This window comes from Cuculus canorus, chromosome 29 (genome assembly GCF_017976375.1).
Source record: "Cuculus canorus isolate bCucCan1 chromosome 29, bCucCan1.pri, whole genome shotgun sequence".
Taxonomy (NCBI): domain Eukaryota; kingdom Metazoa; phylum Chordata; class Aves; order Cuculiformes; family Cuculidae; genus Cuculus; species Cuculus canorus.
The window spans coordinates 233,021-255,501 of record NC_071429.1 but is presented as its reverse complement, the minus strand read 5'-3'; the positions used below and the strand labels follow the sequence as shown (position 1 = coordinate 255,501).

At 55.1% G+C, this 22,481-nt stretch overlaps 1 protein-coding gene across 2 annotated transcripts in view; it reads left to right on the top strand.

Moving 5' to 3' along the window:
• Positions 1–9,445: 9,445 nt before the first annotated feature.
• Positions 9,446–22,481, top strand: part of SLC4A8 (solute carrier family 4 member 8) — a 32,061-nt gene continuing 19,025 nt past the window's right edge. For both annotated transcript variants that reach the window (XM_054051552.1, XM_054051551.1), the window contains exons 1-6: positions 9,446–9,609; positions 17,504–17,585; positions 18,575–18,709; positions 19,242–19,377; positions 19,643–19,803; positions 22,143–22,331. In XM_054051552.1, coding sequence (XP_053907527.1) covers positions 9,565–9,609; positions 17,504–17,585; positions 18,575–18,709; positions 19,242–19,377; positions 19,643–19,803; positions 22,143–22,331 — 748 coding nt within the window. In that variant the 5' untranslated portion in view covers positions 9,446–9,564. The remainder of the gene's footprint in view (positions 9,610–17,503; positions 17,586–18,574; positions 18,710–19,241; positions 19,378–19,642; positions 19,804–22,142; positions 22,332–22,481) is intronic.

The following is a 22,481-nucleotide window of genomic DNA, read 5'->3' as shown; positions in this document are numbered from 1 at the left end:
GTGCTCTCAAACCTGTTCCCGATGTACTGGGGAAGTTGAGGGCTCTGGATGTGTTTTGGCTTGTTGAGCTTTGTGGATATCAAAGCAGCTTCTGTCCTGGGCTCCACACTCATGTGAGGCTGAGCAGGGGAGCTGTAACTCAGCGGGAAACAGAAAATTGTCAAAATTCACCTTCCCCTGAGTGGAAATGAATTTTCCATAAATAGACAGGGATGCTTGAAAGTCACTTTGGCTTTTTCCAAGAATACGGACGGTTAGGTGGGAGAATCACGAGGTTTTCACAGTCACTAAACCTGAATTGGCCTTTTGAGAGAGGCTCGGTGGCATGAGAACCATATCGCACCTTCCAAGAGTGTTCCCGGGAAAGGCATGACTGAGAGCTCTTCTTATTCATGTTAAAACTTCATAATATCCAGTTCAGTGACTCGTGGGAGTTTAATTGATCCCTCTATGGGTGGGAAGAGGCTTATCAACACCCTTGGGTGTCCTGGGGTGAGCTCGCCTGGCCCAGGTCCTGCTGTGTTTAGAGAGCAGTGGAGCAGAAAGGGGCTCCTCCAGTGCAGGAATGTGACCAACACGTGTTACTGTTAGCCTGGAGAAGAGAAGGCTCTGAGGAGACATTATAGCGGCTTTCCAGTACCTGAAGGGGGCTACATGAAAGCTGGGGAGGGATGTGGAGTGATAGGATGAGAGGGGTTGGCTATAAACTGGAGAGGGGTAGATTTAGATTGGACATAAGGATTAATTTCTTCACGATGGGAGTGGTGAGGCACTGGAAGAGGTTGCCCAGGGAAGTTGTGGCTGCCCCATCCCTGGAGGTGTTCAAGGCCAGGTTGGATGGGGTCTTGGGCAGCCTGATGTGGTAGATGTCCCTGCCTATTGCAGAGGGGGTGGAACTGGATATCTTCAAAGTCCCTTCTAACCCAAACTATTCTATGATTCTACTGTCCCATTTTTCTGTCAAATCTCTTGAGGAAAACACCTTTGGAAGGAAAGGCTCTGGAGGTGGTGGGTGGGTGCAAATGGGGATGCAGAGGGTGCAGCTTCTGGTCCTACAGCCCGGGTGAACCACGCTGGGCTGTGGTTTGCTCTCAAGCAAGGTTTTAGTTTTGCCTTGAAGAAGAGGGGCAAGCAATTGCATGTGGGGATGGATAATTAAGGTGATATTTGTTCAGTTATGGAGTCCTCAGCACAGGAAGGACATGGAACTGTTGGAGCGAGTCCAAAGGAGGCCACGGAGTTGATCTGAGGGCTGGAGCACCTCCCATATGAAGACAGGCTGAGAGAGTTGGGATTGTTCAGTCTGGAGAAATGAGGGCTGCAGGTAGACATTAGAGCAGCTTCCAGCACTCAAAGGGGCTCCAGGAAAGCTGGGAGAGGCTCTTAATCAGGGAGGGCAGGGATAGGACGAGAAAGAATGGTTTTGAGCTGAAAGAGGCGAGATCTTAGGGAGAAATGTTTTGCTGTGAGGGTGGGGAGGCTCTGGCCCAGGTTGCCCAGAGCAGTGGTGGCTGCTCCATCCCTGGAGTTGTTGAAGGCCAGGTTGGATGGGGCTTGGAGCCCCTGATCCAGTGGGTGCTGTCCTTGCCCATGACAGGGGGTTGGAAGTGGATGGGCTTTGAGATCCCTTCTGACCCAAACCTTTCCATGATTCCTTGACTGAATGTTTAACAGCCCCTGTAGTTTGGGTGGGATGCAGCACTCCCCATTCCTCATTGTCCCATGCGTTTTGCAAAGGAATTTGCCTGCAGAGGTGGAGAAACTGAGACACAAAGCACAGAGCAGCTCCAAATCCCCAAACAGGTGTTTTTAAAAACCAACCTTCATCTGAGGTCTTTGTGTTTCACAAGTTGCTTCTGAAATGGATTTGGCATCCGGCGCTTTAGGCAACTTGTGCTGAGATCGATAGAGAGATTGTCCTCTGCTTCCCCTATTCGGGACTAATTGCAGCCTCCAGCTCCACCATCTCATCTCCAGCAGCTCTGATAACAGCCACAATTCAGGCTGCTTCCCAGAAATGGAGCTGCCTGTCCCTACGGCAGAGCTGCTGACAAACTCAGTGTGTCCCGAGGATCTTGTCCTGTCCAACGGGACATGCACAGGGCAGGGCACCGGGCTGACAGCTCTCTGGCTGACCCGGGGAGGGGATTCTGCCCCTCTGCTCAGACCCCACCTGGAGCCCTGAGTCCAGTTCTGGAGTCCTCAGCACGGAAAGGACGTGGAGCTGTTGGAGCGAGTCCAGAGGAGGCCACGGAGATGATCTGAGGGCTGGAGAACCTCCTGTATGAGGACAGGCTGAGAGAGTTGGGTTGTTCATCCTGGAGGAGAGAAGGCTGTGAGCAGCTTCTGGTCTGGAAAGGGGCTCCAGGAAAGCTGGGGAGGGGCTCTTGATCAGGGAGTGCAGGGAGAGAACAGGGGGAAGGGTTTTAGCTGAAAGAGGGGAGATTGAGATGAGATCTTAGGCAGAAATGTTTTGCTGTGAGGGTGGGGAGGCCCTGGAACAGGTTGTCCAGAGAAGTGGTGGCTGCCCCATAGCTGGAGGTCTTCAAGGCCAGGTTGGATGGGGCTTGGAACCCCTGATCCAGTGGGAGATGTGTGGCAGTGGGTGGAACTGGCTGGGCTTTGGCATCCTTTCCATGATTCCATGACTCCACGATCCTTGAGGGACAAAGCCGTTTCTCCAAGGACTGTTTTCAAAGTCAAATCTTATAACTTACCTCTAAGGCACAGGTTTCAACTCGGTCCCTCCATTTGCCTGGATATCAGAGCTGGTTTTGGGCTGGGGTGGGATCAGAACCTTTATTCCAATGAAGGTCAAACTGGGTTTTCTCACCTCACAGTGCAACTTTCCTGTTGGCATCTCCAGCCCCAAGTTTCCTCCCGTGACTCCTCAGATGAGGTGGTGGAATCGTTTTTTAGTCTTTTGGGCTCTTCTGTATGGCCTGGAAGAAAATACAACTTCCCAGTGTGCTGCTTCACAGGAAACAGCGGTTCGGAAAGCGAGATAGAGTGAGAGAGACAGGGATTTATTTGGTCCAAGATTGCAGCAGCCACCCAGAATTTGCTGGAAGGAAGAAAACCAGCCTGGTTCTTCTTGCTTTGAGAGCACGTCCAGTAAATTTAATTTAAAAATCACAAGCGCAGATGGCTTTTCTCAAGAGTCAAAGTCGCAGCAGCGCAGCCCTGGCTTCCACGAGCAGCCACCAAGCACCGCATCGCTTGAAATGATGTGAAAAACCACCTTGAGGTGTTTTGGGGTCACCTGTGCTGAAATTTAGCCCTGATTCTCCGTCCCCACTGACTTGGGCTGGTGGAGCAGTTGAAGTTCAACAAACTTCACTCCAGCGCTCGCCCTTTCTCAGCGTGCTTCATTCTATTTTTATGTGCCACGTTGTGCGGTGCAATTAGTCACCCCTTTCCCAGACAGATGGTTCGCAATGACACAGGAGCTGCTTTTTAACCCATCGTTTTTCCGTCGCTGGGAATGTGCCTCTGCTTCCTAAATAACCTTAAATACAGGGTGCTTGGTTTAACCGTGGCAAGTGGGCGGTGCAGGATTGTTTGTGCCCAGGTTGGGCTCAGCAGTGGGTGGCACCGCAGAAAAGGCAGGAGCTGGGTGAGGGCACTTTCCCGTAAGGAGAAATTGGAAAACCAAGACTCGATGCACTGGATTAAACCTGTGGGGAGTGTGCATTGGGCAGACGTGGAAATATAGAATCCTAGAATAGTCTGGGTTGAAAGGGGCCCATTCAGTTCCGCCCCCTGCCATGGGCAGAGACACCTGCCACTGGATCAGGTTGCTCCAAGCCCCATCCAACCTGCCCTTGAAGACCTCCAGCTATGGGGCAGCCACCACTTCTCTAGACAACCTGTTCCAGGGCCTCCCCACCCTCACAGCAAAACATTTCTGCCTAAAATCTCATCTCAATCTCCCCTCTTTCAGCTAAAACTCATTCCCCCTTGTCCTCTCCCTGTGCTCCCTGATCAAGAGCTCCTCCCCAGCTTTCCTGGAGCTCCTTTCCAGACCAGAAGCTGCTCTAAGGTCTCCCCACAGCCTTCTCTTCTCCAGGATGAACAACCCCAACTCTCTCAGCCTGACCTCGTACAGGAGGTTCTCCAGCCCTCAAATCATCTCCATGGCCTCCTCTGGACTCTCTCCAACAGCTCCATATCCTTCCTGTGCTGAGGACTCCAGAACTGGACTCAGGGCTCCAGGTGGGGTCTCACCAGAGCGGAGCAGAGGAGCAGAATCCCCTCCCTCCGTGCTGGTTCCACAGCTTTGGATGCGTGGAATACATGTGTCCTTTCCTGGCTCTAGTTTTCCAACGAAGGCTTGGTGAAGCTGGAGCAGGCAGTAGCGCTCCTGGGGGAGAACCAAGCCAGCAAAAAATGCATCTGAAACCCAGGTTTGGGTGGAAACTGTTTGTTTGTGGTATTTTCAGGTCAAGGAGCAAGGGATCAGGCAATGGAGAAGGGGCTGCCCGGCTGCTGAGGGGGGCGTGGGTGTCCTGGCAGTGCGCGCACACCCATGTGTGTGGACACCAAACCATGTATGTTTGGTGTGTGGACACCAAACCACATTCTCAAACTCCAGCATCAGACTTTCAGAGGAGCCAAAATTTAGATGAGATCATAGGAAGAAGTGCTTTCCTATGAGGATATGGAGGCCCCGGCCCAGGCTGTCCAGAGAGATGGTGGCTGCCCCATCCCTGGAGGTGTTGAAGGCCAGGTTGGATGGGGCTCGGAGCCCCTGATCCAGTGGGAGGTGTCCCTGCCCATGTCAGGGTCTTGGAACTGGCTGGGCTTTGATGTCCCTTCCAACCCACACCATTCCATCACACTATGATTCCATGGGGCAAGAGGGGAAATTGAATCCCCCTAAGGGGAGAGTGAGAGAATATTTAAATTTCCTGCAGAAAAACCAATATTTCTTGAAGGAAAAACTCTCTCTCCGGCTGCTGTGGTTGTCCCCCATCTCTTGATTATTCTAGGAACTGTTATTGGAAATAAGGCAAAGGGAGGTCATCTCCCCATCCCTCTCGCAGCAGGAAGCCATCTGTGCCAGCAGCATCGATGGGAAATGGCTAATGGCTCTGTTAATTAATAACCGGCCCTCGATTTTTTTCTCCTGTTAATGGTAGAGAAATGTTTCTCGAACCCGTTCCATTTGGCCATGAGCTCTGGGATGATGAAATCATAGAATCATGGAATGGGTTGGGTTGGGTTGGAAGGGACCTCAAAGTCCAGCTAGCTCCAACCCCCTGCCATGGGCAGGGACACCTCCCACTGGATCAGGGACTCCAAGCCCCATCCAACCTGGCCTTGAAGACCTCCAGGGATGGGGCAGCCACCGCTGCACTGGGCAACCTGGGCCTTGGGCTCTCCATCCTCACAGCAAAACATTTCTGCCTAAAATCCCAGCTCAGTCTCCCCTCTTTCAGCTAAAACCCATTCCCCCTCCTCCTTTCCCCGTGCTCCCTGATCAAGAGCTCCTCCCCAGCTTTCCTGGAGCCCCTTTCTGGACTGGAAGCTGCTCTAAGGTCTCCATGGAGCCTTCTCCAGGATGAACAACCCCAACTCTCTCAGCCTGTCCTTGTACAGGAGGTTCTCCAGCTCTTGGATCATCTCTGTGGCCTCCTCTGGACTCACTCCAACAGCTCCATGTCCTTCCTGTGCTGAGGACTCCAGAACTGGACACGGGGCTCCAGGTGGGGTCTCACCAGAGTGGAGCAGAGGGGCAGAATCCCCTCCCTCCCTCCTGGTCCCACAACTTCAGGTGCAGACCAGGACACGGTTGGTTTCTCGGCTGTGAGTGCACTTTTCCAGCGCCAGTGGAGCTTCTCCTCCTCCAGCACCCCAAGCCCTTGTCCTCAGGACCAGGTTGAAGGTGGAACAGGTGTTGCTCATTTTCCAAGCAATTCCAGTCATTTTCCAGTGTTGGCGTTTCAGCTGAGAGCGATGTCTTGAGCTGCTGGGTTTTTGGGTGGATTTTATGTTTATTTTATGCTTCATTGAAGACTTTTACCAAGGGCGTTGGGGAAAACCAGGGATCGGGGTCAGGTGGACACGGGAGTGGGGTGAGCATTGCTGATGGTCCCCCCTGAGGGATGGGAGGAGTTGAGCTCAGTTTACCTTGAAAATATTAAATATTTGGGGTTGTAGAGGACACAAATTTGGAGCGGATGAACCCAAGCAGAGCCCTTGGAGGCTCCTGGCGCAGCAGCGTCACCAGCATCTGCTGGGACTCCTGGAAAAGGCCCTGGATGGGGAACAGCCATTCCCTGCCTCCAGTCTGACCAGTTTGACTGCGGCACTGGGGGCTGTGGAACAGCAAAGGGCTCTGAGCAGGGGTGGGGGGCAGATGGGGGTGCAGGTTTGGCTGGGGGGGGGTGCTGCTTGGGGAGTCCAGAAGGGAAGAAAGGGGTGCTGAGACAGGAGCAGGAGGGGTGCGCGGGGGGGGTGCTGGGGGGCTGATTGCTGGGGGGAGCTGGGATTGCTGAGAAGAGCCGGGATTGTTGGGGGGATGCTGGGGGGGGGAGCTGGGTGGGAGCTGTGGGGAGAGAGGGGAGCTGCTGAGGGGAAGCAGGGAATGATGCGGGGGGCTGGGAGGGGAGCTGGGGGGAAGAGGGGGAGAAAGAGGTGCTGAGAGGCAAAAGGGTGCTGAGAGGGGAGCAGGAGGAGTGCATGGGGGGCCGCTGGGGGAACTGGGGGGGGGAGGATGCTCAGGGGAGTGCGTGGGGGGGTTGCTGGTGGGAACTGGGTTTACTGGGCAGATGCTGGGGGAGTGGAAGGTGCTGGGGGTGGGAGGGGGATGCTCTGGCGAGCTGGGGGGGAGCAGGGGGATGGTGCTGGGAGGGGATGCTGGGAGAAACTGGGAGGTGCAGAGAGGATCCGGGGAACTACAGGCCTGTCAGTCTCACCTCAGTGCCAGGGAAAGTCATGGAACAGGTAATCTTGAGTGCTATCATGAAGCACACGCAAGAGAACCGGGTGATCAGGCCCAGTCAACATGGGTTTACAAAAGGCAGATCTTGCCAAACTAACCTGATCACCTTCTATGACAAAATCACTCAACTACTGGATGGGGGAAAGGCTGTGGATGGAGTCTTCTTGGACTTCAGTAAAGCCTTTGACACAGTTTCTCACAGCATTCTGCTTCAGAAACTGTCAGCCTCTGGCCTGGACAGGCGCACACTCTCCTGGGTTGAAAACTGGTTGGATGGCCGGGCCCAGAGAGTGGTGGTCAATGGAGTTAACTCCAGCTGGAGGCCAGTCACAAGTGGAGTTCCTCAGGGCTCAGTACTGGGTCCAGCTCTGTTCAATGTCTTTATCAATGACCTGGATGAAGGCATTGAGTGCACCCTCAGCAAGTTTGCAGATGACACTAAGCTGGGAGGAAGTGTCGACCTGCTGGAGGGTAGGGAGGCTCTGCAAAGGGATCTGAACAGGCTGGACTGCTGGGCCGAGACCAATGGGATGAGGTTTAACAAGACCAAATGCCGGGTCCTGCACTTGGGGCACAACAACCCTATGCAGCGCTACAGACTGGGGGAAGAATGGCTGGAGAGCTGCACAGAAGAGAAGGACCTGGGGGTGCTGGTTGACAGCCGACTGAACATGAGCCAGCAGTGTGCCCAGGTGGCCAAGAAGGCCAATGGCATCTTGGCTTGTATCAGAAATGGGGTCACCAGCAGGTCCAGGGAGGTTATTCTCCCTCTGTACTCGGCACTGGTGAGACCGCACATCGAATACTGTGTTCAGTTCTGGGCCCCTCACCACAAGAAGGATGTTGAGGCTCTGGAGCGTGTCCAGAGAAGAGCAACAAAGCTGGTGAGGGGGCTGGAGAACAAGTCTTATGAGGAGCGGCTGAGAGAGCTGGGGTTGTTTAGCCTGGAGAAGAGGAGGCTGAGGGGAGACCTTATTACTCTCTACAACTACCTGAAAGGAGGTTGTGGAGAGGAGGGAGCTGGCCTCTTCTCCCAAGTGACAGGGGACAGGACTAGAGGGAATGGCCTGAAGCTCCGTCAGGGGAGGTTCAGGTTGGATATCAGAAAAAAATTCTTCACAGTAAGAGTCATTGGGTACTGGAACAGGCTGCCCAGGGAGGTGGTCGAGTCGCCTTCCCTGGAGGTGTTTAAGGAACGGGTGGATGAAGTACTTAGGGACATGGTTTAGGGAGTGTTAGGAACGGTTGGACTCGATGATCCAATGGGTCCTTTCCAACCTTGTGTGATTCTGTGATTCTGTGCTGGGGGGAGCTGAGGGGAAGCAGGCAGGTTGGAAGGGGATCCTGGAGGGGGGCACTGGGATGCTGGGGGGAGGGCACTGGGATGCTGGAGGGGCACTGGGATGCTGGGGGGGGGGATGCTGGAGGGGGCGCACTGGGATGCTCTGGGGTGTACTGGGATGCTGGAGGGGGCACTGGGATGCTGGGGGGGTGTACTGGGATGCTGGGGGGGGCACTGGGATGCTGGGGAGGGGGATGCTAGAGGAGGCGCACTGGGATGCTGTGGGGTGTACTGGGATGTTGGGGGGACACTGGGATGCTGGGGAGGGGGATGCTGGAGGGGGTGCACTAGGATGCTGTGGGGTGTACTGGGATGTTGGGGGGACACGGGGATGCTGGGGGAGGTGATGCTGGAGGGGGGCACTGGGATACTGTAGGGGGCACTGGGATGCTGTGGGGGGCACTGGGATGTTGGGGGTGTGATGCTGGAGGGGGGCACTGGGATGCTCTAGGGTACACTGGGATGCTGTGGCAGGCACTGGGATGCTGAGTGTTGATGCTGGAGGGGGGCAGTGGGATGGTGGAGGGGCACTGGGATGCTGGAGGGGGGCACTGGGATGCTGAGTGTTTATGCTGGAGTGGGGCACTGGGATGGTGGAGGGGCACTGGGATGGTGGGGGTGTGTTGCTGGAGGGGAGCACTGGGATGGTGGAGGGGCACTGGGATGCTGGGAATGTGATGCTGGAGGGGGGCACTGGGATGCTGTGGAGTGCACTGGGATGCTGGGGGGGCACTAGGATGCTGGGGGTGTGATGCTGTGGGGGGCACTGGGATGCTGTGGGGGCACTGGGATGCTGGAGGAGGAGGGGCACGGGGTTGCTGGGGGGGTCCCTGGGAGCTGGAGGGGTGCACTGGGTTGCTGGGGGTGTGATGCTGCGGGGGGCACTGGGATGCTGTGGGGGGCACTGGGATGCTGGAGGAGGAGGGGCATTGGGATGCTGTGGGGGGCACTGGGATGCTGTGGGGGACACTGGGATGCTGTGGGGAGCACTGGGACGCTGGGGGGAGGTGGCACTGGGATGCTGTGGGGCGGCTGTGGCTGACGCTTGAGGACTCCTGGGGTCCCGGGGGCTGTCGCCCCTCTCTGCCGGCGCTGCCCCCGCCCTCTGCCCCCCCCTCCCCCGCCCCCTCCTCCCACCGCCCCCCCCGGCCCGGGGCGGGGTTTGGCCCCGGCTGCGGGCGATGCCGGAGCCGGTGTGAGCGGCACCGGGGCTGCAGGCGGCTGCGGCCCCCCCTGCCCGGCCCCGGGGGGGGGACCGGCCCCCCCCGGCCCAGCCATGCCCGCCGGTAGCACCGAACCCGATGGGATCCTCAGCTATCAGGTACCGGCAGGGAGGGAGGCAGGGAGGGAGGATGCTCCGTGTCTGCTCACTGCGGCACTGCCGGGGGGGATGGGGGGGGGGGGAGCATGTGGGGGGGGGGACATAGGGGAGGAGGGGGCATGGGGGGGAGCAGGGAGGGAGGAATGGTGGAGGGAGGGGTGCGGGGGGGCATAGGGGAGGAGGGGGCATCGTGGGGGGCGCAGGGAGAATGGTGGAGGGAGGGGTGTATGTGGGGGTGCATGGAGGGGGGCATAGGGGAGGAGGGGGCATGGGGGGAGCAGGGAGGGGGGAATGGTGGAGGGAGGGGTGCATGTGGGTGGGTATGGGGAGATGGGGGTGCATGGGGGGGAATGGGGAGAGGTGGGGGCTGTAGGGGAGGAGGGGGCATAGTGGGGGGAGCAGGGAAGGGGGAATGGGGAGAGGAGGAGGTGCATAGGGGAGCAGGGGGGGCGCATGGTGGATGGGGGGGTCCAAGGAGGAGAGGGGTGCATTGGGGAGGGGGGGCACAGGGGAGGAGGGGTGCATGGGGGGAGAAGCAAGGAGGGCGGGGAGCCTGGTGACAATGGGGCAAGGGGGGGGCTGGTGGAGTCGGGGGGTCCATGGGGGGGAATAAGGGGGGGGGGCTCTGGTGGAGGTGGGGGGTCCATGGGGGGGGATAAGGGGTAAGGGGGGCGGGGGATGCATGGTGGATGGGGGGGGTCCATGGAGGAAGGGGGTGTGTGCATGTTGCAGAGGGGGGGACATGGTGGAGGGGGGGGTCACGATGGTGGGGTGGTGTCTATCTGGGAGGGGGTGTGCGAAGTGGGGTGAAGGGCATCAGCAAGGGTAAGGGGGGGGCGTCTGTAAAATGGGGTGCAAGGGGGTGCCTTTGAAGGGTGGGAGCCACGGCATCAGCGAGGCACTTGGACGGTGGGGGGAGTGACAAGGGGGAGCAAAGGGCACCCCAAGCTGCCTCTCCCCCCCCACACCCCCATCTCTGGCATCTCAGTGGGAGTCACGGGTGATGCTGTGGCCCTTTGGGGGCCACAAAGGCCACTGTCCTGGGGGGCGACAAAGGCCACCGGGAGAGGCTCGGCTGTTGTTCCCAGCAGTGCGAATGTGCCTGGTGCTGGGGTCCCCCCCCCCTCTTTCAGCATCTCCTTGTCCTGGGGGGGGTGGCTGCACGCAGGGAACTCTGCTGAGGAGCTGCTCTGGGTGACAAATGAGAGATGGGGCATTAATTAACCTGCCCTGAAATTACAGCTCATGGGAGTGAAAGGCATTGACATCTCCTCCAGCAATGGGGGGGGGCACACAGGTCTGTGGTGACAGCCATGTCCCCCCACACCTTGGGGCTCAGGACCCCCCCCATAGCCAAGGAGGGAGCCAGGAGGGCGGTGGCTTTGTCTGGGCAGGGTGGAGATGGAGAGGATGAGGAGAGGTCTCCTCCTCCACCCCCAGAGCAGCCCCCCCAGATACCCTCACCCCATAATGACACCGGGATCTGTGTAATTAATTACTCTCTGGATGAGGCTCGTTATGTTTGGCTGGTGCTGCTCGTGTGTGACGGGCAGAGGGGCCGCGATGTGAGCTTCGCCGGCTCGTTTGGTGCTTTCAGCCTCTCGTGGCACCAGGAGAACTCAAAGCTGGACCTGAACCCTTCCTCTGTGCTTCTCCTCATCCTCTACGACGCTAAAGCTTCCCAGGGGAAAAGATTTTTCTTTCTTCATCAGAGGACCTGCGCTGAGGCAGGGAAACTGAGGCAAGGCACTCAGAATTTTCTCTTTCTCCTTCTGGGATCAAAACAATCGGAGCAGAATAAGAATGTGGAGAAGTTCTCGGAGATGGACATGGGCAGAGGATGCACCTCAGGGTTTGCTGAAGCTCTCGTGGAACGGGCTTTGCTTCTTTGTTCCAGCGATTCCTGGTTTCATTTTGCCAAGCAGGAATTCCTTCCAGCCTCCCGGCAGAGCCAGCTCGGAAGCCCCAACCAAAGCTTTGCGCTTAGGAAATAGTGAAGTGCAACGACCCCAGCTGCTCCAACACTGAAAAACGAGCGACGCAGGGCTCTGTCCCCTTTCCCAGCCCATTCTCCAGGTGCCTGGAGGCAGCGGAGAAGGACGGAGAGGGAAGGTGAAGTGCCTGCAAGTGCTGGTCCCCATCCTGGGATGGGATAATTTGCTTTCTGGTGGCATCTCTCCTTCCTCCTTCATCCACAGGTCCACAGCTCTATTGAATCCTTCAATCCTCCAGCAATTTCCTCGCTGAAATCACCGCTCCGAGTCCGTTTGAGCGGCCACACCGGCACTGAGTGGGGTTTGAGTGGGGCTGTGTCCTTTGGTGGCATCTCTGTGCGAGGCCGGATGGGATTCCAGGGATGCTGCGGTGGCTGAGGAAGGGCGATGGGATGCTCGGAGCGTCTCAAGGCACCCGCTTCTCCTGTTTCCTCCCCTTTTTGCTCCTAAAGATTTAATATGAAATCATAACCAAGCAGTGGGGATCCGGGCTTGGAGCACAATAGGATTTCACCCGTTGAGCCCTTGGTGTCACCTTCCTTTGCTGCGTTACTTTACACCCCGTGTCACCTTTCAGCCCAAGCCGGGCAGTGACCTTCTTGCTGAGCAGTGCCGAGGAAGACGTTCCTTCGAGCAAATGGATTTGTAGGATGGCAACGACAGATGAGCTCAGCTTGGAAAATGAAGGAGAGCAGGAGAGGACGAGGAGAATGGCAGTGTCGCTGCTCTGGATGTCACCACACCACGCTAGGACCTCATGAGGATTTCTTGAAGCACCGACAGGACGGAAGCTGCGCTGAAGCCAGATCCTCCTGAAACACTGTGCAAGATGTTGGTGGAAAGCAGTGCCACCCCACAACATGGATTTTCCCAATGGGTTGGACCTCACTTGGGTTCTGGCAGCTCCTGCTTTTGAGCACATCCTGCCTTTCGCCCTGGCAGCATGCAGCGTTTACACCCCGTTGTTCAATTCCGGATGTTTTTTAGCTCAAATGGAGCTGGTTTGTCTCCTTCCACCAAGAATCTTGGGGTAGAGATGCCCAGATGGTCACTTCTAAGGTACCTGGAGTCTGTGTCCACTGGGCTTCTCTTGGTCCTTGGAAATCTGGCACTGGGATTATTCTGGAGTTCAATTATCGCAAAAGCAGTTGACCAACCTGAGGAGGAACCAGAATGGGAGCCACAAAATGACCCTTCTGGAAGAGTTCATGGAGTCATCAAATGTCCTGTGTTGGAGGGAACCCACAAGGATTACTGAGTCCAACTCCTGTCCCTCCGCGAGACAACCCCAATGTTCCCACCATGAGTTACCAGCAGCGCTGCTGGGGCTCTGCTGAGCACCTCCCAAACAGGAGAAACTCTCCCCAAACTCCACTGGCATTTCCCAGAGCTGCTTTGTGCCAGGGTGGATTCAGCATTGCTGGTCGGAGCACGGAGGCAAAATGGTTTCTCAGCAAGAAGGAGAATTTCCCCGTGTCACTCATGGGGCGTTTGGAAATTGTGACTCCCGGTTCACTCCATTTATTCCCACTCAAGATGAAACACGCTTGAATTAGTGATTTTATTGCAAATGTGATGTCATTTCAGTTGTGATTTAAAGTGATTTTCATAGAATCACAGAATCATTAAGGTTGAACTTCATGAGGTTCACCAAGGCCAAGGTCCTACACCTGGGTCAGAGTGATCCACGGTTTCATGACAGGATGGGGGATGTTGTGATTGAGAGCAACCCCAAGGAGAAGGACTTGGGGTGCTGGGGGAGGAGAAGCTCAACATGAGCCACCACCATGCGCTCACAGCCCAGAAACTAACCGTGTCCTGGGCTGCATCCAAAGACTTAGGACCAGCAGGGAGGGAGAAGATTCTGCCCCTCTGCTCCGCTCTGGTGAGACCCCACCTGGAGCCCCGTATCCAGTTCTGGAATCCCAAACATAAGGACGATATGGAACTTTTGGAACAAGTCCAGCGGAGGCCACGGAGAAGATCTGAGGGCTGGAGAACCTCTGCTATGAGGACAGGCTGAGAGAATCAGGGTTGTTCGGCCTGGAGAAGAGAAGGCTTTGGGGAGACCATAGAGCAGCTTCCAGTCTGGAAAGGGGCTCCAAGAAAGCTGAGGAGGGGCTCTGCATCAGGGAGCACAGGGATAGGACGAGGGGGAATGGTTTTAGCTGAAAGAAGGGAGATTGAGATGAGATCTTTGGAGAAGTGTTCTGCTGTGAGGGTGGGGAGGCCCTGGCCCAGGCTGCCCAGAGCAGTGGTGGCTGCTCCATCCCTGGAGGGCTTCCAGGCCAGGTTGGATGGAGCTTGGAGCCCCTGATCCAGTGGGAGGTGTCCCTGCCCATGGCAGGTGGGTTGGAGCTGATTGGGCTTTGAGGTTCCTTCCAACCCAACCCATTCCAGGATTCTATGATTAAGGCTGGAAAAGACCTCTAAAGTGCATCCAGTCCCTGATGCCGTTTTAGAGGTTGGAGTTGGGTTTTTTTGGCAGATTGGGAGGGAAATGGGATGTGTTGCTAAGAAGGGATGGAGGGCGGCAGAGGCCATCAACAGAGAGAGGACAGGAGAGCCACAGGCACGTGGTAATCCGGCTGCCAGGTAACACGGGTGCGTCCTGGGAGCTGACAAGGATGCAGCAACAAGTCAGCTCGGAAATGAGTGCTCAAGGAGCAGGAAACTCATTTCCAGAGAGGAGCATTTGTTCCTCCTGCTCCTCCAAGGCTCCGTTGTCTCAGAGTTGGGTGTTGAAGTAGAATTGGGGGATAAAAAGCAGATTTCGTGTTAAGGGGTTACGCGTTTCATGGTGGAGCTCTGGATCCTTGAATTTCACCCAGGAGCCTTTGCTGATTCCCCTCATTTCTTTGTGCTTTGTTCTTCTTCCGCCTTTGGAAATAAAGCAACCGGTGCCGATCTTGGCATTTATTTTTTTCCGCTTGAAGAGTTTTTGCTCCCTGTGATCATTGAAGCCTGGATTGGGTTGGGTTGGTTTGGGTTGGAAGGGACCTCAAAGACCAGCCAGTCCCACCCCCTGCCGGGGTCAGACACACCTCTCACTGCATGACATTGCTCCAAGCCCCATCCAGCCTGGCCTTGAAGACCTCCAGGGATGGGGCAGCCACCGCTGCTCTGGGCAAACTGTTCCAGGGCCTCCCCACCCTCCCAGGAGAACATTTCTTCGTAAGATCTCATCTCAATCTCCCCTCTTTCAGCTCAGAACTGTTTCCCCTCGTCCCATCCCTGCAGTCCCTGATCAAGAGCCCCTCCCCAGCTTTCCTGGAGCCCCTTTCCAGACTGAAAGCTGCTCTAAGGTCTCCATGGAGCCTTCTCCAGGATGAACAACCCCAACTCTCTCAGACTGTCCTTGAACAGGAGGTTCTCCAGCTCTCGGATCATCTCCGTGGCCTCCTCTGGACTCTCTCCAACAGCTCCGTGTCCTTCCCATGCTGAGGACTCCAGAACTGTATACAGGGCTCCAGGTGGGGTCTCACCAGAGTGGAGCAGAGGGGCAGAATCGTCCTTCCCTGCTGGTCCCACGTCTTTGGATGCAGCCCAGGACACGGTTGGTTTGAGTGATAGGCTTGGAGTGATAGGACGAGGGGAACGGCTTTCAATTGGGGAGAGGAAGATCTAGACTAGACTTTAGGAGGAGATTCTTCACAGTGAGGGTGGTGAGGCCCTGGCCCAGGTTGCCCTGGGAAGTTGCGGATGCCCCATCCTGGAGGTGTTCGTGGCCAGGTTGGATGGAGCCTTGGGCATCCTGAGCCGATGGGAGGTGTCCCTGCCCATAGCAGCGGGGTTGAAAATAGATGATCTTTAAGGTCCCTTCCACCTCAAACCATTCTATGATTCTGTGATTCTATGTGGTTGGGTTTTCATTTCTTTGCCCGCAATGATCCCATAATCCCCTTCCCCAGCCCTGGCAGCACAGGGACAAGAGAAGCAAAAGGACTTATTGCTGATTTCTCCTGTAGTTCTCCTTCAGGTTTTAAGGCACAAACACTCTCCCTGCGGTGCCGGCAGTGAGATCCCCACCAAGGAAGGTGTTGGCTCCCAGCCCTTGGCTTTTGCTTGGAGGAAACCCATGTTTTCCATGGAAAGCATGCTTGCACCCAGGGAAGTCGGAGCCTCTTGGGTCTGGAGATGAAGCTTTGTCCTTGCAGGTTCTTGAAGGCCTTTGTATGTGCTGGTAGCCATGTCCTGTGGCCAAGTGCCATCTAGCGAGACCTGCAGGTGTTGTCCATAAAGTCATGGGATTGTTTACCTGGCGTGCAAGCCAAAACCACAGAGACTGAGTTTGATTCCAGTTGGCACAGAGTGGGTCGCCCGCCGAGTCGTCTCGCAAAGTATCCTTCAAGAAAACTTCAAGCAGTGTTTGTCCCATTCTTCATTTACAAATCTCTGCCCATCGTTACATCAGACTTGCAATTATTCTTTATCTTATTGATTAATAATTGGGGTCTCACTGGCTCATAGAATCCTCGCTTGCTCTGTAGGTGAGCTGCACACGCCTCCAGTATCCAAGTTCTGAGTTGGAGGGTTTCTTGGCTCGGTGGTGACGATGTCCCCTTGCCACAATCATCTCTGCCCCTGGTTCTTCAAGGACTCTGCTGGATTCATGTTCGTTGGCGAATCATAGAATCATGGAATTGATTGAGTTGGAAGGGACCTTAAGGATCATCCAGTTCCAACCTCCAATCATCAGCTTGGAACTCTGCTGAGACAGTGGCCTTCTGTTTGATTTAGAGAGGTCTCCTGATGTAAGGCCTTCCATGTTCTTCTTCTTTACTATACACAAAGGAAGTTTAATTACTGTCTACACATCATTAACAGATGCTGACGTAGCTTAGAGAGAGTGGGGCTCTGCACTGGCCTCAAAGCAACAGGAACTGGTTCATATTTTCAATTGTGGTTTTAGATGTCATCCTTTCATATCACAGGTTCCATGTTTGGAGACCAAAAGCTGCTGTAATCAAAAGTGTAATTTTGGGGAGTATTTTTCTAGTTTGGAAATCATAGAATCCTGGAATGCTTTGGGTTGGGAGGGACCTCAAAGACCACCCAGTTCCATCCCCCTGCCATGGGCAGGGACATCTCCCACTGGATCAGGAGCTCCAAGCCCCATCCAACCTGGCCTTGAACATCTCCAGGGATGGTCTACCCCATATTTTATATTACACGTTCTATGCTATTCTGTGATTCTATATATTATATATTGTTATAATAGTTACCTATAGCCATGTGGCTACAGAAGATGCAGGTGAGGACCAGGAAAGTTAGAGCAAAGGTGATGTTGGAAGGTGTCTTTCCAGCTTGGGAATCATTGTGTATTCACCTCACCTGGACAATTATCAGACGCTGATATCTTGGAGATGCTGTCTGCGGCTCTAAACCAGTGGCTTGACTCTTCATCCACTTCATTGCTGCCGATGGCTGGTGAGCCACGGAGAATCATGGAATCACGGAATGGGTTGGGTTGGAAGGGATCTCAGAGCCCAGCCAGTTCCACCCCCTGCCGTGGGCACGGACACCTCCCACTGGATCAGGGTGCTCCAAGCCCCATCCAACCTGGCCTTGAACCCCTCCAGGGATGGGGCAGCCACCACTGCTCTGGGCAACCTGTTCCTTTTTTCTTTTAAAACGGAACAGCAAGAGCAAAGCAGGAGTTGGTTTTTTTTTCTGTCTGAACCACTCTCTCCATGTAGGAAACACTTCCTGACTCCCATTGTTTACAATTCAGGTGATGTTTTGGGCTGTCGTATTTGGGGGTGGAAGGGCTGTGCCTGGAGGAGGAGGAGGAGGCACGCAGGGGCGTGATGCTCACGGACTCTCCTGGATGATGCCTGGGAGGACATAAGGTTGCTCAGCACACCCAACCCCAGTTTTTACCTTCTCCTTTCTCACAGAGACCCGACGAAGAGGCAGTGATCGACCAGGGACGAACGAGCAACGTTGTCAACATTCACTATGAGAAGGAGGAGCTGGAAGGTGAGCATTGAGGTCCTGGTAGAGGGGCACCAGCCGAGCATGACGTCCCTCGCTCACTGTACACATCACGTGCAGCAAACTGCTGCGCTTACTAATGGACCAGCACGGGCATTTCCACATTTTTTGGTATTACAGCTTTTTAAACAGAGGGAAGAACAATCGTGGAGGCCACGCTGTGAGTTCTAGCCACAGAGCTGGAGAATTCATGGCTTGTTTTACGGCAGAGGCTCCTGCCTTGGAGAGTGCAGGGGAACAATTTGATGCTGCAGACACAGGGCTGTGGGTTTTGGGGTTTGGATCTGGAGTTCATTATCAGAATGGACTGATTCCATCTCCTTGTGTCACATTGTGCCATACCAAAGGTTTTAATAGTAATTATCATTTGTTGCTGCTTATGGAGTGAGTCTGAGAGTGTTATAGAATCCAGGGATGGTTTGGTTGGAAGGGACCGCAAAGCCCATCCAGTTCCACCCTCTGCCATGGACAGGGACACCTCCCACGGGATCAGGGGATCCAAAGCCCCATCCAACCTGGCCTGGAACCCCTCCAGGGATGGGGCAGCCACCGCTTCTTTGGGCAGCTTGGGCCAGGACCTCTCCACCCTCACAGCAAAGCATTTCTCCCTAAGATCTCACCTCAGTCTCCCCTCTTTCAGCTCAAAATCGTTCCCCCTCATCCTCTCCCTGCACTCCCTGATCAAGAGCCCCTCCCCAGCTTTCCTGGAGCCCCTTTCAGTTCTGAAAGCTGCTCTGAGGTCTCTCCAGCTGGAACTGGGATTTGAGAAGAGGTTTGGTACTTTCAGGGCACTTTTAGATAACGCAGAGCCATCGCTTGTTGCTCTGGTTTTCCAAAGTAAAATCTGCTTGGATAAAAGGAGCTCCATGGAAGATAAAGTCATGAGGAGCTTGTTTTCCTCCTGGGGTTTCACTGTGGCTTTGTGAGGCACCGACTGCGATGCCCAAAGTGCTGCAAACGCTGCTTTTGCGCAGGACACCGCACGCTGTACGTGGGTGTGCGGATGCCACTGGTGCGGCAGAGCCACCGGCATCACCGACCCCACAGCCAGAAGCATCGGAAACGGGAACGGGAGAAGGACTCTGCCCCGACCGAGCAGGGCTGCCACTGTAAGTCCTGTGTTCACTCAACTCCTCGAGGCTACGTGGGTGTTGGGATGTTCTGCAACATGGATCCACGGGGCTGGTTTGCCTCGTGTCCATGGGGAAGTGGCGTTGTTCAGCCAGACCCTCCTTTTCCAAAACTTTCTTGGGTTTAGTCTTTTTTTTTTAAGGCAGTTAAATGTAGAATTAATTTGGGATTGACTTCCTTAGAGGAATCCTGGCTTTAAAAATGGCATGTGGGGAAGGAAAGTTGTCCGTCCTTATGCAGAGGTGGAATTGATGCTTCTCCATGGCTCTGTGCAAGCTTGGATGGATGGAGGGAAGAGCGGGCAGCCCGATATTTAGAATCATAGAATGGTTTGGGTTGGAAGGGACAATGAAGGTCATCCAAGTCCAACCCCCCTGCCATGAGCAGGGCCATCGTCAGCCAGATCAGGTTGATGATCTGATTTATGGCCGAGCTGGTGCCAATCCCACTTTGCACGTGAGGGACAGCGTTCAGGTGCGGTACGGACAGGGCTTTGTCCTCTGCCCCCAGACACCCCATCGCAGCGGGTGCAGTTCATCCTCGGCACTGAGGAGGACGAGCAGCACGTTCCCCATGACTTGTTCACCGAGCTGGATGAGATCCACGTGAAAGAGGGTGAAGGTGCTGAGTGGAAGGAAACTGCGAGGTAACTGCCTGCTGCCGGTGTCGGTGGGAGAGCGGTCCCCGTGCCAGCATTGGTGGGAGGTTGGTCCATGTGCCGGTGGGAGAGCAGTCACCGTGCCGGCAGTGCCCACGGGCTCTGCTCTCTACTCCCTGGGACTCAAAGGTTTTGTAGCTGGAGGTGATGATAGGAGGAGTCTTCTCCTCACACCGGTCCATGGCTTTGTCAGAGGGGCTGCAGAGCTGAGGCTCTTTGCTTGTGATGGGGCTGATTCTCCTGGTGTCCACAGGTGGCTGAAGTTTGAGGAGGACGTGGAGGATGGGGGCGAGCGCTGGAGCAAGCCCTACGTGGCCACACTGTCCCTGCACAGCCTCTTCGAGCTGAGGAGCTGCATCATCAATGGCACAGTGCTGCTGGACATCTGCGCCAACAGCATCGAGGAGATTGCAGGTACTGCGGGTGCCACATCCCGCTGGGAGCAGCCAAGCTTGGTTTGCCGTGGTGTCCTTCAATCCTGAATCCAACCCTGCCCCAACGACAGGTTGTTTTCATAGAATCATGGAATGGTTTGGGTTGGAAGGGACCTCAAAGCCCATCCAGTTCCACCCCCTGCCATGGGCAGGGACACCTCCCACTGGATCAGGGGCTCCAAGGCCCATCCAACCTGGCCACGAACTCCTCCAGGGATGGGGCAGCCACAGCTTCTTTGGGCCAACCTGGGCCAGGGCCTCCCCACCCTCCCAGGAGAACATTTCTTTGTAAGATCTCATCTCAGTCTCCCCTCTTTTAGCTCAAAACCGTTCCCCCTCATCCTCTCCCTGCGCTCCGTGATCAAGAGCCCCTCCTCAGCTTTCCTGGAGCCTCTTTCCAGGCTGGAGGGCCATATTTTCTTCTCTGGTTTTGGGTTGTGAGTTGGGTTTGGATGTAGACTTGGTGTGCAATTGTCACACCAGCTTTTCTTCTAGTGTGGGATCATTTTGGAAACAAGTTTGAGGGTTATGGAAGTGATTAGGGAATATTCTCCAGCCAAAGAGGAATGCACATCAGGGCTTTGCAGGTGGCTTTTAGAGATACAGAGTCATAAGTGTGGAAGAGCTGAACCTTCTTCTAGAAACTCTTTATTCCAAACCATTTCATTGAATTGTAGAACGTCCTGAGTTGGAAGAGACCCACAAGCATCATTGAGTCCAACTCCTGTCCCTGCACAGGACAACCCCAACATTCACACCGTGTGTCTGAGGGGTTTGGCCGAATGCTTCTTGAATATTGCCAGGCTTGGCAATGTGACCGCTTCCCTGGGGAGCTGTTCCAGAGCTCCACCACCCTCTGGGTGAAGAACCTTTTCCTAATGTCCAACCTAACCCTCCCTTGGTTCATCTTCCTGTCATTCCCTCAAGTCTAAAGAGAAACGCTCAGGACCTACTCCTCCTCCTTCGCTTGTGAGGAAGCAGTAAACCGTGATGAGGTCTCCCCTTGGTGTCCTCCAGGCTGAACAGATGAAGGCGCTTTAGCTGTTCCTCACATGACTTCCCCTCTAAACCCTTCACCAACTTTGTAGCCTCCTCTGGACGCTCTCCGTCAGCTTTAGATCCTTTTCATCCAGTAGTGCTCAAAACTGCACCCGGTGCTCGAGGTGGGGCTGTACCACCGAGGAGTAAAGCAGGACAATTCCCTCCTTTGCCTGACGAGTGATGCCGTGCTGGATGCACCCCAGGACACAGTGGCCCTCTTGGCTACCATGATGTAGACTCATGGTCAGCTCCTTCGTATTTTTTCATTTCTCTTGCCTTAACATCCAAGATTCAAGAGATTTAAAGGCTGAGTTCAGCCGGATGATGCCCGAGCAGCGCGTTCCCTTGGGGAAGAGAATTGGAGTTAATTGGAAAAGCAGCTTTGGTGGGCAAGGCTCATGAAGGTCTCTTCTTCCAAGAGCTGGAGAAGGTGAAGCTGTAGCCCATTTCTCCCTGGGCTTGGCAAATGGCACGTGATTGGCAGAGGAAACTGGGAAAGGCTGGGCTGTAGGGGGCTTAAACGTGGGGAAAGAGATGGAGAGAGCAAATTGGGAAAGAAAATGGAATTCATTAGCATGGTTAGTTGGAGTGGTTTGGGTTGGGAGGGACCTCAAAGCCCATCCAATTCCAACAATTCCTACTGGATCAGGGGGCTCAAAGCCCCATCCAACCTGGCATTGAACACCTCCAGGGCTGGGACAGCCACCACTGCTCTGGATAACCTGGGCCAGGGCCTCCTCACCCTTATTGTGAAGAATTTCTTCCTCATGCCTCATCTAAATCTTCCCCCTTCCAATTTAAAGCCATTGTCCCTTCTCCAGTCACTCCAGGCCCTTGTAAACAGTCCCTCTCCAGCTTTCCTGGAGCCCCTTCAGTACTGGAAGCTGCTCTGAGGTCTCCCTGCAGCCTTCTCCAGACTGAATAACCCCAACTCTGTCAGCTTGTCCTTAGAGCAGAGGTTCTCCAGCCTTCAGGTCATCTCCATGGCCTCCTCCGGACCCATTCCAACCATTCCATATCCTTTTGTTTGTTGGGGGTTCCAGAACTGGGCACAGGACTCCATGTGGGGACAATACTCCAGGTATAATAATTAGTGGAGCGATGAAGAATCTCTTTGATGATGGTTTTCAGCTAAAGAGAATGTGCTCTTGCGTCGAGGCTGAGCAGTGTCAAACTGAGCTGAGCCGGCGTCGGGATGTCTTGGCACAGCCGCCCCGGGCCGTCGGGGGTCAGGATGTGGTGGGGTTCTGCTCTCATGGCAGCTTTGTCCACCCCTAGATATGATCCTGGGCCAGCAGGACCAGAACGTGGAGTTTGACGAGCACATGCGGGCCAAGGTGCGAGAAGTTCTTCTGAAGAAGCATCACCATCAGAACGAGAAGAAAAGAAACAACCTACTCCCCATCGTCCGCTCCTTCGCTGACGTGGGCAAGAAGCAGTCGGACCCGCACCTCCTCGACAAGCCAGGTGAGGGTTCCTGCAGGGCTTTGGCCCCACCTGAGGGATCCTGCAGGGCTTTGACCCTCAGTGAAGGTTCCTCCAGGGCTTTGGACCCCAGTGAGGGATCCTGCAGGGCTTTGGCCCCAGGTGAGGGTTCCTGCAGGTCTTTGGCCCCCA